The 12,881-nt window shown below is 44.6% G+C and overlaps 1 protein-coding gene across 2 annotated transcripts in view; it reads right to left on the reverse strand.

Annotated features, from left to right (window-relative positions):
- Positions 1-2,387: 2,387 nt before the first annotated feature.
- The window catches only part of CUNH12orf75 (chromosome unknown C12orf75 homolog), a 36,034-nt gene continuing 25,540 nt past the window's right edge, over positions 2,388-12,881 (reverse strand). For both annotated transcript variants that reach the window (XM_057316440.1, XM_026499758.4), the window contains 4 exons: positions 7,642-7,677; positions 6,750-6,829; positions 5,906-5,940; positions 2,388-3,286 (listed from right to left, as the gene is read on the reverse strand). In XM_057316440.1, the coding sequence (XP_057172423.1) occupies positions 5,936-5,940; positions 6,750-6,829; positions 7,642-7,677 (121 nt within the window). In that variant the 3' untranslated portion in view covers positions 2,388-3,286; positions 5,906-5,935. The remainder of the gene's footprint in view (positions 3,287-5,905; positions 5,941-6,749; positions 6,830-7,641; positions 7,678-12,881) is intronic.

Raw genomic sequence — 12,881 nt, forward strand, 5'->3', positions numbered from 1 at the left:
AGGGAGAGGGAGAAGCAAACTCCCCATTGAGCAGGGAGTCCAACATAGGACTCGATCCCAGGACCCTGAGATCATGACCTGAGCCGAAGGCAGCTGCAGGACCCACTGAGCCACCCAGGCGTCCCTGCTTTGCTAGTATTTTGTTGAGGACGTTTTGCATCTATGTTCATCAAGGTTATTGGCCTGGTCTTTAATTTTCTTCTCTGTGGCGTTCTCGTCTGAGGATAGGTATTTTATCTTCTTTGAGCGTTTGGTCGAATTCACCAGTGAAGCCATCTGGTCCTGGACTTCTGTTTGCTGGGAGGTTTTTGATCACTGATTCAATCTCCTGGTTAGCAATTGGTTTATTCAGATTTTCTACTTCCTCAAGATTCAGTCTGTTTGTATGTTTGTAGGAAAATTGTATGTTTGTAGGAACTTATCCATTTCTTCCAGATTGTCCAATTCGTTGGCATACAACTGTTTGTGGTGGTCTGTTATGATGCTTTGTATTTACATAGTATCAGTTGTAACTACTCTTTCATTTTTTATTTTATTCATTCAAGCCCTGTCTTTTTAATTGGCGAGCCTGGCTTAAGGTTCATCAGTTTTAACTTTTCAAACAACTAGCTCTTTATTTCGTTGATCTTTTATCTTTTTCATCTCCATTTCATTTATTTCCACTCTGATCTTTATTATGTCCTTCCTTCTACTAACTTTGGGCTTCATTTATTCTTTTTCTAGTTCTTTCAGGTATGGAGTAAGCCAGATCCACAGGCAGCAGCTTTCAAGGTATGTAAACAGACACAGTCTTGTGGGTCTGCAGTCCTGAGCCCTGCTGACTTCCAGACCAAGAAATCTGGAGGTGTCCCCAGGGCGACAAGTGCAGAGCTTGTGGCTTTAGATGTATATAAGCTCCTTTTAGGGAGGCATCAGTGAGCTGCTCTGCGGCCGCGGGAGAGCACTAATATGGCTGTCTCCCTGCCCATCTTCCCTGCGGACGCCTCTGTGGCCTAGGAATATATGGCAAACCTGAAGCCTGCCCCTCAGGCAGAAGCTCAGGACGAGAAAATATGCCTCTTTCACATGAATGCTGGGGAGGAGGGGTTGTTTCAGCCTGCTGTTTGTGCAGTGGCCTGGGGGTGGTAACCTGTCAAGGACTTCTGTTTGTTTCAGGCCCAGGGTTTCCAGAAGCACAATCCTCCCTGGCCACCAGAGCCAGGGGCTCAAGGGGTGTCCCCGGTGTGGGCTGCACATGCCCTGTGGCTGGCAGGGTGGGCCATGGGGGAAAGTACTCCCCTCCCCGGCCCCAGGGCAGGGTTAGCCTTGGCTGTGGTGCATGGCGGGGGGGGGGGGGGGGGGGGGGGGGGGGGGGCGGGGCGGGCAGGAAACTTCTGTGGGGGGGGTGTACAAAAATGGCCAGCACCTACCAGCACTAGTCCCACAAGGCAGAAGGAGAATGCAAAAATGGTGTCTGGCCAGCACCTCTGTCCCCAGAGTGTCCCAACAGGTTCCTGTCTCTCTGGCAGACACTCTAAGATTAACAAATGTTTCTCCAAGCATGTGCTCTGGGCATCTTTCAAACTTACTTTTGTGCTGGGTCCTGGGATGAGGGGGTCTATACGTGAGCCCTTTCAGAGTGGATTGTCCATTCCCTAAAGCCCTGTGGTTCCCCTGGCGGTAAGCCCTGTGGGTTTCCAAGGCCAGGTGCTTCGGGGGCTCATCCCTCCGATGCAGTTGCCAAGGGCTGGGGTGTCTGATGTGGCGCACAGACCCCTCACTCCTCAGGGACCAGCTCTGTATTAATGAGATCCCTCCCAGTTGCTGGTCTCTGTGCCTAGACTGGGGTTTCTTGCGCGATCACGCCCCCGCCCCTCCCACCCATCTCAAGATGGCCCTTTTACCCTTTGCTGCGGAGCTGCTGTCCAGCTAGCCCGCAGGCCCTTCGTATGTAGCTGGAGCTGTGTCGTGTCCGTGGGAGGAGATGAGGCCAGCAGCCTTTTACACTGCCATATTGAACCTCCTCCCGATCAACTGTCTTAATAAAATATTGACAACAGCGATTAGGACCAAGCAGGTCTCCTAGGTTTGCTTTACTTTCTCCTCGGAGCTGGGTCCCATGGCTCATCACAGCCCGGGTACAGCCAGCAACCGCTCCAAGCAAGATCCGAGGCTCAGCTCTCACCACCTGCTCAGAAAATCACCTCGATATTTTCCCAATTTGATATCCCTACGGCTGTCATATGGACCAGATTTATAAGATAATCTTCTTATGAAAAATTTTGATTTTTCAAGGTAACCTATTTATTCATTAGCTTTACATATTGCTATAGTATCTGGATACCACAATGCCATGTGCGACTTCTTTCAAAGTGATCTTTTAAAAAAAAACAATGACGAAATCCAGGTAAAGAGGGATAAAAATGTTTTAATTGTTGAAATACATTGGTAAATCGAGTAATCTACGCTGCAGTACTAAATGGCTACACGTGATTATCCTCAAATTAAGAGCTTTCCAAATACCCCACTAACCATCAGTCACAAGTCCTTGAAAATAGGATAGGATTAACACGATGGGGATGCCGGGATCCCACAAAGGAGAAGGAGAGAATCAATGACTGCGAAGGATTCGTGCTGACATCGGCCTTCGACTAAAGAAAATGGAAAATTAATCAAAACGTGTGTAGGGCATGCAAATTTTGGTGGCTTATTTTTCAACATTGCAAGGTCATACATTGTTCCTAATAGAAGACATTCTCTGACACTTACAGAAAGCTGAAAACCAAAAAGTAAAAAAGGGAAAAAGAGAACAGTAAGAATCAATTTAACCATTTTACAGCTAAAAATTAATGTAACGTAGAAATAGTGAAAGGTAACCCACAAATATATTACTTTAGGGAGTTCATTTATAGTGCCTTCTTAGCTGAAGTTATAAATAGAATACGGATTTCATTATATAAAAACTATCAAAAAAGTATCAGTGAAAAGACATGATTTTCATGAGCTGTGTTGAATGGCCAGGGAGAAAACACCACCAGACACAGCAGGCCAGCTCCAGACAGCAACGGTTTGTCAGCTTGTCTCTTGCAGGAGGACCCCAGAAAGTTCCAGATACCCATGTACTGTTTACCCGATTCCCTTCTAGTACCACAACATTCAACATGTACCCACGGTGTCAACTACAGACTTGAGAATTTGGGTGGGGAGGGGAGGCGGAGCGGGCGACTATTTAGAATGTCCTTGGAAATTTCTGAGCACATCATGACGGCCCGTGGAGTGCAATTCCTTCCAAATCTTAATGAGCAAGCTGTGAAGACAATAGACAGCAAGAGGGAAAAGAGTTAGCAAACTTAACAAAGGACAACTTAGGGGGAAAAAATCAGCTTTAAGCCTATGAATTATTTACTATTTTTCTTTTCAGTAAAACACACATTCAAGATTCACTCAATACTTAAGACTGAGTACATGGCCGGCACAGCGCTAAGCACTGATGACACTTTATATTAAGAGACAAGGGGCAGTGGGGAGAGAGACTGATGAACTTAGAATTAAAATATGATGTGATAATGCCCAGACCGACATCACCCAAATTAAAGATACAGACTGCTCAGGCTGTGATGTCAGCCCTCCGCTACTGGGTCAGCCCCTGCTGGGGGAGGGGTCGCCATCCAGGCTCTCTCCAGCTCTCCCCAGGGAATCCGCGCCAGCCAGTCCCTCCACGGGCGTCTGGGAGCACCACGTCAGCTCCTCCCTGCCCACACATCTAGGTGGGCCTAACGCTCACCCGAGAGTCATCTGTAGAAGAAACTACACGTTTGTACCATGATGTAAGTATTGTAAGAGATTCTGCAATCATTCCCCAATTTGTTTCAGAAAGTCACCAAAATAACTTTGAACTCTGGTCCTTGAGGGAGTTCGGTGGCATTATTTTGAGAGATTTGACATGTTAGGTCAAAACAAGTGTCTCCGACCCTTTCCAAAAAATAGCTTCCTCTGCAAAAGACAGTCTTCTCCTCAGGGTTTCTGCCCAATAACTTTTTTAAAAAGATTTTATTGATTTGTTTGTTTGTTTGTTTATTGAGAGAGAGCACAAGCAGGGTGAATGGCAGAGCGAGAGGGAGAAGCAGGCTCCCCACTGGGCCCTGGGATCGTACCTGAGCTGAAGGCAGATGCTTAACTGACTGAGCCACCCAGGTGCCCCTCTGTCCAATAACTTCAGCCCAGAAAGCCATGAGCTCAGACATGTGAACTACCACAGTACTTAGCAACCATGGAAAAAGAACAGCCTTTCAACTGAGAACACTTTTCAGGGTATTCAAAGGGAGAGGGATAGCAATAAAATAATATAAACTTATAGTCATGAGCAATAAAGAGATGCTTTAGCTAGCAGTCTAAGGTTGTGGGCTGGTTGACCAGCAAGACTGCTAAATTGTTATCGGGGAATTTTAGATCCACGCACAAAGATGAACAACCATGTTGTCCAACCATTCCTGAGAAAACCGAATTTGAGAAAGCCTGAGAGAAGATCAGGGATTCCTCTGAGGTCCTGTGTTAGTGACAGAGCCACCGCACCTCCTGATACCTATCTACATGACACCTCTTTCCACTCTATTCCCATGCTTTTTGAAATGCAACCTTTTTCCAGAAGGGTAACATATGCTTGCTTTCAGCTAGATTATCTTTTCTATTTGTGGCAAATAACAAAAGTACTTCTGCACAGTGGAAAACTGGAAAGGGAACCTGAAGGGTTAGAACTCTTAAAAATACTAGCAACAGAAAATCTCCAGCAAATTCCCAAAGAGAAACTCAACACTCTATAATGTGGTCATGGGCACTAGGGAATAAAGACCCGTAGTGCTTTCACCTTGAGGAGAAAGGCTTCGAAGAAGGGGCTACCCAAGTTTGTTGTATTTCTTGTCAGGAAAAAACTGCTTACAGTCTCTGTGTCCCTCTCCCCCAGCGTGAAAGCTTATCTGTCTTCATCTGTAAGCTTATTTTGTGACCCCTCCCCATCCCAAACACCAACTCCAGGAACTGGCTCTGAGCAAGAAGTGGGTTCTGTATCAAGTCAGTTTTGCTTTGGGTCTGCCAAAGGCTGGATTCTCATTACAGAACAGAATAGTATGACAATGAAAACAACGATCACTGGAACTACCATTTATTTCATACTGAATCCTAACAACATCACAAAACCAACCACCTATTTCATATTGAATCCTAACAACACCTTCAAGTCCTTAACAGATTATAAAATGGAGGCTACGAGGGGGAAGTAACTTGCCCTGCTAGTAAGTGAAAGAGCCTGAATTCAAATCCAAGGTTGTCTGACTCCCTAAAGAGAATGGGCTATCTCAGGAGATGGGGCATTCCTGATCATGGGACGTTCAAAAGAGGCCGGCTGTCCATCAGCAAGACCGAGAGGCAGTGGGGATCCAAGCATCTTGTGCGTCGTTGGACCAGATGAACGGAGACTTTCTGCTTCTATGGAAATGCTGCACGGGATCTTGTAGAAATTGGCACACAGAGGGTTAATAAAGGACCGTGTGCTTTCTCCTGTCCTTGTTCTTGCTTGTCTCAGGATAATTCTACCTCCCTATCTGTCGTGTCCAAAATCTTAGCCCCTCAGTTTTTGGCAATGAAGAGTGAAACCTTCATGTTTTAAACAAGCACTTAGCTTGCTTTTATTAAATAAGTTAGGCTGCAATTGAACCAAAATGAAAAGAAAAATAAAATTAACTGCAAAGAAAACTGACCTCATTATCAAAGACCCCTTTACAGTATAACATGCTCCATTTCATAGATTTAACCACAAGATGAGACCCCCCTTAATCTTGAAGTTCAAGATTTCTTAGAGCTAGCAACAATATTTATCATTCATTCATCGTCGAGGCTAAATACATACGATTATTTAGAAAAAATACAGTACCTCTTGATTATGGAGTCATGGTATTTTCTTCTAATCTTGAAGGGAAAATTAAGAAAAGTTAAAAGTTCAGATTATAAAGAACATAGCCTAGTTCCCTATAAAATGACAAATAGCAGTGACGTATATGTATTTGCTAGTCCAGATCAGAATGCAGAGAAACAGCAATGAGGGACAAATGACTATGATATCGTTACAAATAAGGCAATAGAGCCTGTACATAAATGAAACATACTAACAGTTCTTTAAAACAATGCATCAGACAACTGTACAGCGGTTGGGAAACCAGCAGTCTGTTCCAGGAGCCACACGTTTAAGCAAGAAGCCAGCTCTGAGGCTGCTGTTGTCCATGCCTATTGTCCAAACATTAGCCCCACAATTACTACGTATTGAAACAAAAAGGGGCCTCACTTCATTAAATTATACAATATGCAATTGATTTTCCTCTAATCATCAGACTGCTATCAGTGTACTACAGGAAGATGTTATGAGAATTTACCTTTATTTCTACAAAAACTCCATAAACTTACTGAAACATTTGCTTTCATTGTCATACCGATCATCACTGAAATTAACAATAAATTTAAATTAGCCGTGGCAAAAAACTTTTTTAATCCATGGAACATAGCCACAAATAGAAGCTAAATTTTGTTCTGTACTACTCTCATCAGGTAGGTGGCAATTTCAGCAAATGATTACGATGAGCAGATAATGGTTTTTCTACATGGTTAACTGCAACTGAGTAATGTGTAGGTTGAGTCAGGCAAGCTGAAATATAAATTTCATATTTTTCACAAAACAAAAAAAATAAATCTTTAGAGAAAGTAAATCTCACGATTTTACTTACTTTTTCGTACAGTCTTTGTTTGATTGGATACCATATTGACAGCTTCAGATGGCAGACCTACGTATACCCCTCCATAGTTTCTTAATGAAAAGAAGCAGAGAGAGAAAAATCAGACCAATGTCAATGATACTCTATATTTGCAGAAAGTGACAGAAGCATGGAGTACTGCCAACAATTGCAGAACTATTAAAATAACTCATGACTTTTCAAAAGTAGAATTGGGAACATTATTGCCCTTGGAAATATAATTTTTTCTATGTTAAAAAGAAGCTCTAGATGAAAAAAGAAAGCTATGTTGAGTGAGCAGAATTTTTAGATATTTAACTTGGAATAAGAAAGAGGAAAAGAAATGGGATTTTTGTAATTTAGTACAGTAATAAGTATCCGCAGAGTAACATGTTACAGTTACTCCGTCAACATTCATCAAGAATTCAGAGTGGTCATCGTGGAGGCAGGTGCTATGGACACGCAGAACATTTCCCTGGAGGTAGATACAAACACAAAAGGAGCGGGGAGAGAGCTAATGAGTAATGAGAATAGGCTGCGGTCCACCAGAGGAGGCGAGGGAGGGTGGAGTGGGTGGGGAGAATGAATGAAGTCATCCGTTATGGAGAACAGCATATCCAAAGGCCACAGGATAGAAACCAGCACAGGCCATGTGCACAGGACAAAACACAAGCTTGCTTGAAAGCAAAGATTATGAACCTGAGGCAAGTTCTTTTTCAGATCATATGCTCCTACCTGTATTCTCTGTGCCAGAAGTTGTCCGGGTATAATCTATGTTACAGATAATGTACTATATACAGTGTTAAATGATATCCGTGTGTTAAATTAATCCATGGAGGATGGCCAAAATTATTCAAATTAAAGCCAGCTTCAATGCTAGACATACCTCCGCTTGTCATCTTCCGTTATCGATTCTTCTGTTCTAAAAGGTCAAAAATATTTGCTATAAGCCATTCGGACACATAGTCAGACGCTTCATTTTTCGTTATGAGTAAAAGCAGGCTACCGACTTGGAGTCAATTTTGTTTATTCAGGTTCTGCCATCGAGTATTTTTGTAACACACTATCGTTTCCACCTCAGTCATTCATGTATTAAAAAATTAGTCATTTTCTACTTAACAAAATGTGCAAATCCAGCAAATGCCAAAAAGTCCAACTGCTTTAAAAAAGGACATACAGAGGGCAACCAAGATTGCAAAAAGCACATTAACTTGGCATCAGGAAGCCTGGGTTCTTGTCATGGGTGTGCCATCAGCACAGACAGGCTGCGGGCAAGTTGCCTGCCCCCATCTCATCTGTAAAATAAGATGGTCGACCAGATGATTCCCAAGGTCCCCTCCTCGTGATCCTCGTGCCACTTAGCGGCACAGCTTGAGGTATGAAAGATTTCTTTAGTGCAGAAGAGCTCATGTCCAGTTAACTTCCTTCTGCCTAAAAAAAGCCATTTTATACATGATCTGCACAGAGAAGGAGGAAATGTTTAAAAGGAAATTTTTAGAGGGAATCACCATTTTAAAACGCATAGCCTCTTTCCTTGCATGAGAGGAATTCGTATTCTACTGATACTCCTTGGCATATTTCTAAAAGGATCGGGAAACTTTGCTTCAAGCACTAGTTAGCATACATAAGTTACTCTTTTAATGAAAAATCCCCCATGATTCAAATGTATCTGGCTGAACCCAACATGTAATTCTAAAGGGCTTCAGCCAAGAAGAAAGAAAAAAAACAAAAACATCTAAACAGCTTCTGAATCTTCTAATTTTAGGGATTGTCTAATCATGGTTTCACCCATTTAAACTCCGTGAATGTTTCCAATGTGTATGGACGGGAGATTTTGCTTCACTGCATCCTCCAGTAAGTCTCCAGCCTGTAAAGAAGGGAGGTGTAGATCTGGAAATCGTCCACTGTACACTGGCCGCGCCCACAGCTAATACTCTGATACAAAATCCACCTTGAGATCTAACTCATCCGAATTGAAAACACAACCTAAATTCACCAGATAACGGTCAACTTCATTCATCTCCTGCTAAAGCTGGATCGTTTTTTCATTCAAAGGTGTCAAAGTCATACTGCATTAGACATGGGGTTATGCTTATTGAAGTGGTATCCCAAAGTGTTGCTCGCTGCTTTTAATTAAAATGGATTTATAACCCGTTAGTACAGATAACAGGAGAACGATGGTGACTAACTCACTGGAGTAAATTAGAACTGTCTACCTCGGTCCCAAATGGCTAATGCCATCATGACATTGCTTCTGAAGCTACATGTTACTGGTAGGTTGGGACGCATATAATGTCTCATTTTCTGACACAGCTATTCTTTTCATATCCAACTCTAATTCTTTCTCCCCTCGCCTAATTCTGCTTAAGGACATACTAAAGGTTTTAAAATATATTTTACTTTTCCCAAATGTAAGAAAACAGTAAATTATTTCTTGATCTACTATCCCTTATAAAGTATTCAATACCCTGAAACCCAATCTGCGTTCTCCATTACAAAGTCAATCAACGACCTGTATACCTAACTTGCGGGAAATGATAATGTAACCACCATATGTCCTGGATCATAAATTAAGCTTCAGATATATTACTAAATCATTAACAATACCTTTTATAAAGACTTATTGGATGTCTACTCTTTTAAGCCTTCAAATAAGTTACAATGCCTCCCTTTGTATCTATGCCCCCACGTATGAGACTGCTCCCTCATCCGTTCCTTTCACAAGCAATTATTCTACAGTAGGAAGACCATGTGGGTAAAAATGGCGGCATCACTGAGTCTCTCCAGCATGTCAGATACAGGACTTCATGGCTTCATGGCATCAGTGCTTTTTCTCACAACAGCTCTGAGAGTTTAGACCTGGGAAAATAGGTCCACAGAGCCACGTAATTAATAAATATGCAAGACCGACAGGTAAGACGGACAGTGAAACCCCATCTGACACCAAAAACAATGCTCCATGCTCTAACTCATCACTGGCTTCTCATATAGGAAGATGGAAAAGTAAAAACACCGCCAGTGCCAAACTAGCCTGGTGGCTGCTCCTGACCCAGAGCCAGCCTCCACACCACTCATGCAAAAACTCCGGGCATCACGGCACCCTCACAGCCTCCTGGGGAGCTGGACATGCACGTGCTAGTCCTGTTACATGGTTTCCTTCCATCCTCATCACAATCCTGCACAGCGGGGATGAGCCACATTTTTAAAAACTTCTTTTTATTTTAGAGAGCGAGAGCAGGGGTAGGTGCAGAGGGAGAGGGGGAGAGAGAATCCCAAGCAGACTCCGCACTGAGCGTGGAGTCCGACATGGGGCTCGATGCCAGGACCCCAAAATCATGACCTGAGCCGAAATCAAGGGCCGGATGCTTAACTGACTAAGCGACCCCGGCACCCCAGCCACATCTTAAAGATGAAAAGCTGAGGCTCTGAAAGGTTGAGTAGCATGGCCAAGGTCACATAGCCAGGTAACCAGTTTGTGTGATTCTGACTCCCGTTTTATAACCTGTGCGCCCACATCCAGGTGTATCAGAGAAACACCCCCATCTCCCAAGCTGGATCCCTCCAATTTTTATCATCCCACTGGAGGAGAGAGGGAAACAAGACTTAAGTAAGAGTCTTAGTCGCTATTTTGTTAGCATTAGAAGAAACTTCTAGCTGTTCCACAGACAACTGATCTTCATAGACCTTGTTGAATTGCTATAGAGCTCTTTGTATCCAAGTACCAAAAAACTGTTCTGACGGACAGTTATGTTAGAAAGTGTTCATCCAGACAACCGAGTCCAGACTGAGCTTAAATCAGAAAATCGTGGTTAGGGGGCGCCTGGGTAGCGCAGTCGTTAAGTGTCTGCCTTCGGCTCAGGGCGTGATCCCGGCGTTATGGGATCGAGCCCCACGTCAGGCTCCTCCGCTATGAGCCTGCTTCTTCCTCTCCCACTCCCCCTGCTTGTGTTCTCTCTCTCGCTGGCTGTCTCTATCTCTGTCTAATAAATAAATAAAATCTTTAAAAAAAAATAGTGGTTGGTCTAAAACCAATCTCCTTGTGAACACACAGGTCCAAGCTGGTGTGTTTAGCTGCCTGGGGACCAAATGCTGCTCTGCGCATGTCCAGGAGGACAGCGTCCTACCAACTGGGGTGATGTGGTCCTGCCCCGGCTGCGTTAGAAGAAGAAATGGTTCACCGAGCAGCAGTAAAGATCCCTGAAAGGCTATTTCTTACTGGTAAGGGAAGTGGACGTTATCTTGGGGCAGCTGAAACCTGGGGTGCTGTTGAACTTAGCATTCTGCTAAGTAGTACCAAGCCTTCCGAATTCTCACCCTTGGGGAAATTGTCAGTTTGGAAGAATGCCCTGGCTGTCAGAATATCTGGGCTGCCCCACCTGTACACCAGTTTAAGGAATCACTATGGGTTTTTTTCCTCCTCATAAAACATATTTTGAAACATTTTCTTATCAAACTGTCTTAATAATTCCCTGGCAGGTATTGTTTTAGACATACATGTGCCAAAGAGAGCTTCTGATGAGCCTGGGATGACCGAGGAGCAGGCCTGTGTCCTCTGAATCAAAGGCGAATAAATTTACATTTTGGGAAGCCTGCGCCATCTCCTTTCCAGCACATACCGATTTTCATTCGGTTTCTGAAGTAGTGAGAACGCTCTGTGGTCCTTCTTCAACCCGACCGATGCGGAAGGCCAGGCTGGGAACCATGCTCAGGCCAGAGCATCCCCCACCACGGAGGATTTCTGGGTTTCACGGACGACTTGATTATTTTTCTTTTCTGGTCACTACAGCTGAAGTGGGCGGGGCAGTGGCTCTGGCGAGGCCTGCAGCTGTGACCGCGGCTCAGTTGCTAAATTTGTGCCCCAAGTCAGGGCCGGTCGTGAAAGGAAGGGTAGAACGCGCAGCCACACCTCCCCCGGCTTTGTGAGAACAGCAGCCGCGGACAGATGGTCTAAAAGGTCCTCAGAAATAGGCATCACTACCCTAGATTCTGCCAGCACTAATGCAGGGTAGGAAGGACAAAGGCTGAAATGACTCCACCCTGGAGCCTCCCTTAGAGAGAAGAGCTGCAGACGGAATTGTCACTTTCTGGAAAAGATCGACAGTGAAGCCAAGGCCAAAGCATGGCCCATGACCTGGGGAAGAGGGCAGTCTGCTTTGATGCACTTAAAAACACCCAACAGGGGGCACCTGGGTGGTGTCCGACTCTTGATTTCCACCGGGGGCATGATCTGGGGATCGTGGGATCGAGCGCCACATAGGGCTCCACTCTGGTCATGGAGCCTGCTTGCGATTCTCTCTCTCCCTCTGCCTGTCCCCTCCGCTTACACTCTTTCCCTCCCTCTCTTCTCTCTCTCTCTCTCATAAAACAAAAACAAACACCCCTCAGGAGCTAACTGGTCCAAATATCTCTATAAACTCAGCCGACCCATAATCTTGCTCCCTTAGAAAAGGAGCAAATGCACACACATCAACCAGGATAAGCTTCCCATGATAGTAAGCCACTCCCAAAGAATAGTTGTGAAACAGTTCAGGAGTCAATGCCAGGACACCTACAAGCAGAGGCACCGAAAACTGGAAAATGTATCAGAAATAGGAAAGAAACCTCGAGAATAAGGTTTCTATCAGGAGAACCAAAACAGGGTTACAGGAGGTAATGGACCAGCCACCATAACCAAATCAGCTAAAAACAGAACGTGAACGGTAACTGTCAGCTATGGTCTCCCACCGCCGAGTCCTCTGCCACGGCGCTCCCTACCACGTTCCATCAAAGGGGGGTTAGAGAGACAGAAACACAAAAGGAGGGACAGAGGGCTGCTCTTTCCAGCTTTGCTTGCTGCCCCCGTCTGCATCACCCCTGCAGCTGATTCCAGTTTCCAGAACAAGCCCTGAATTCAAATGTGACAGCCCTGACCTCGCAGTACGCCTCGGAAGTCTGGGTCCCTTCTCCTTCTCCTCCAACTCCTAGCTTTTGATAACCCCAACCTCCTTCCTTTGTCACCCCAGCCTGAGGCATGGTAGCCATTTCCTGCTATTACCGTCCCTGATCTCTCAATCCCCCTCCCGCACATCCTCAAATCCCCGCAGACCTGCTTAACCAACTCCTCACAGTGAATTCTCTCTGTTAAAG

Source organism: Ursus arctos, unplaced genomic scaffold (assembly GCF_023065955.2).
Source record: "Ursus arctos isolate Adak ecotype North America unplaced genomic scaffold, UrsArc2.0 scaffold_21, whole genome shotgun sequence".
Taxonomy (NCBI): Eukaryota; Metazoa; Chordata; class Mammalia; order Carnivora; family Ursidae; genus Ursus; species Ursus arctos.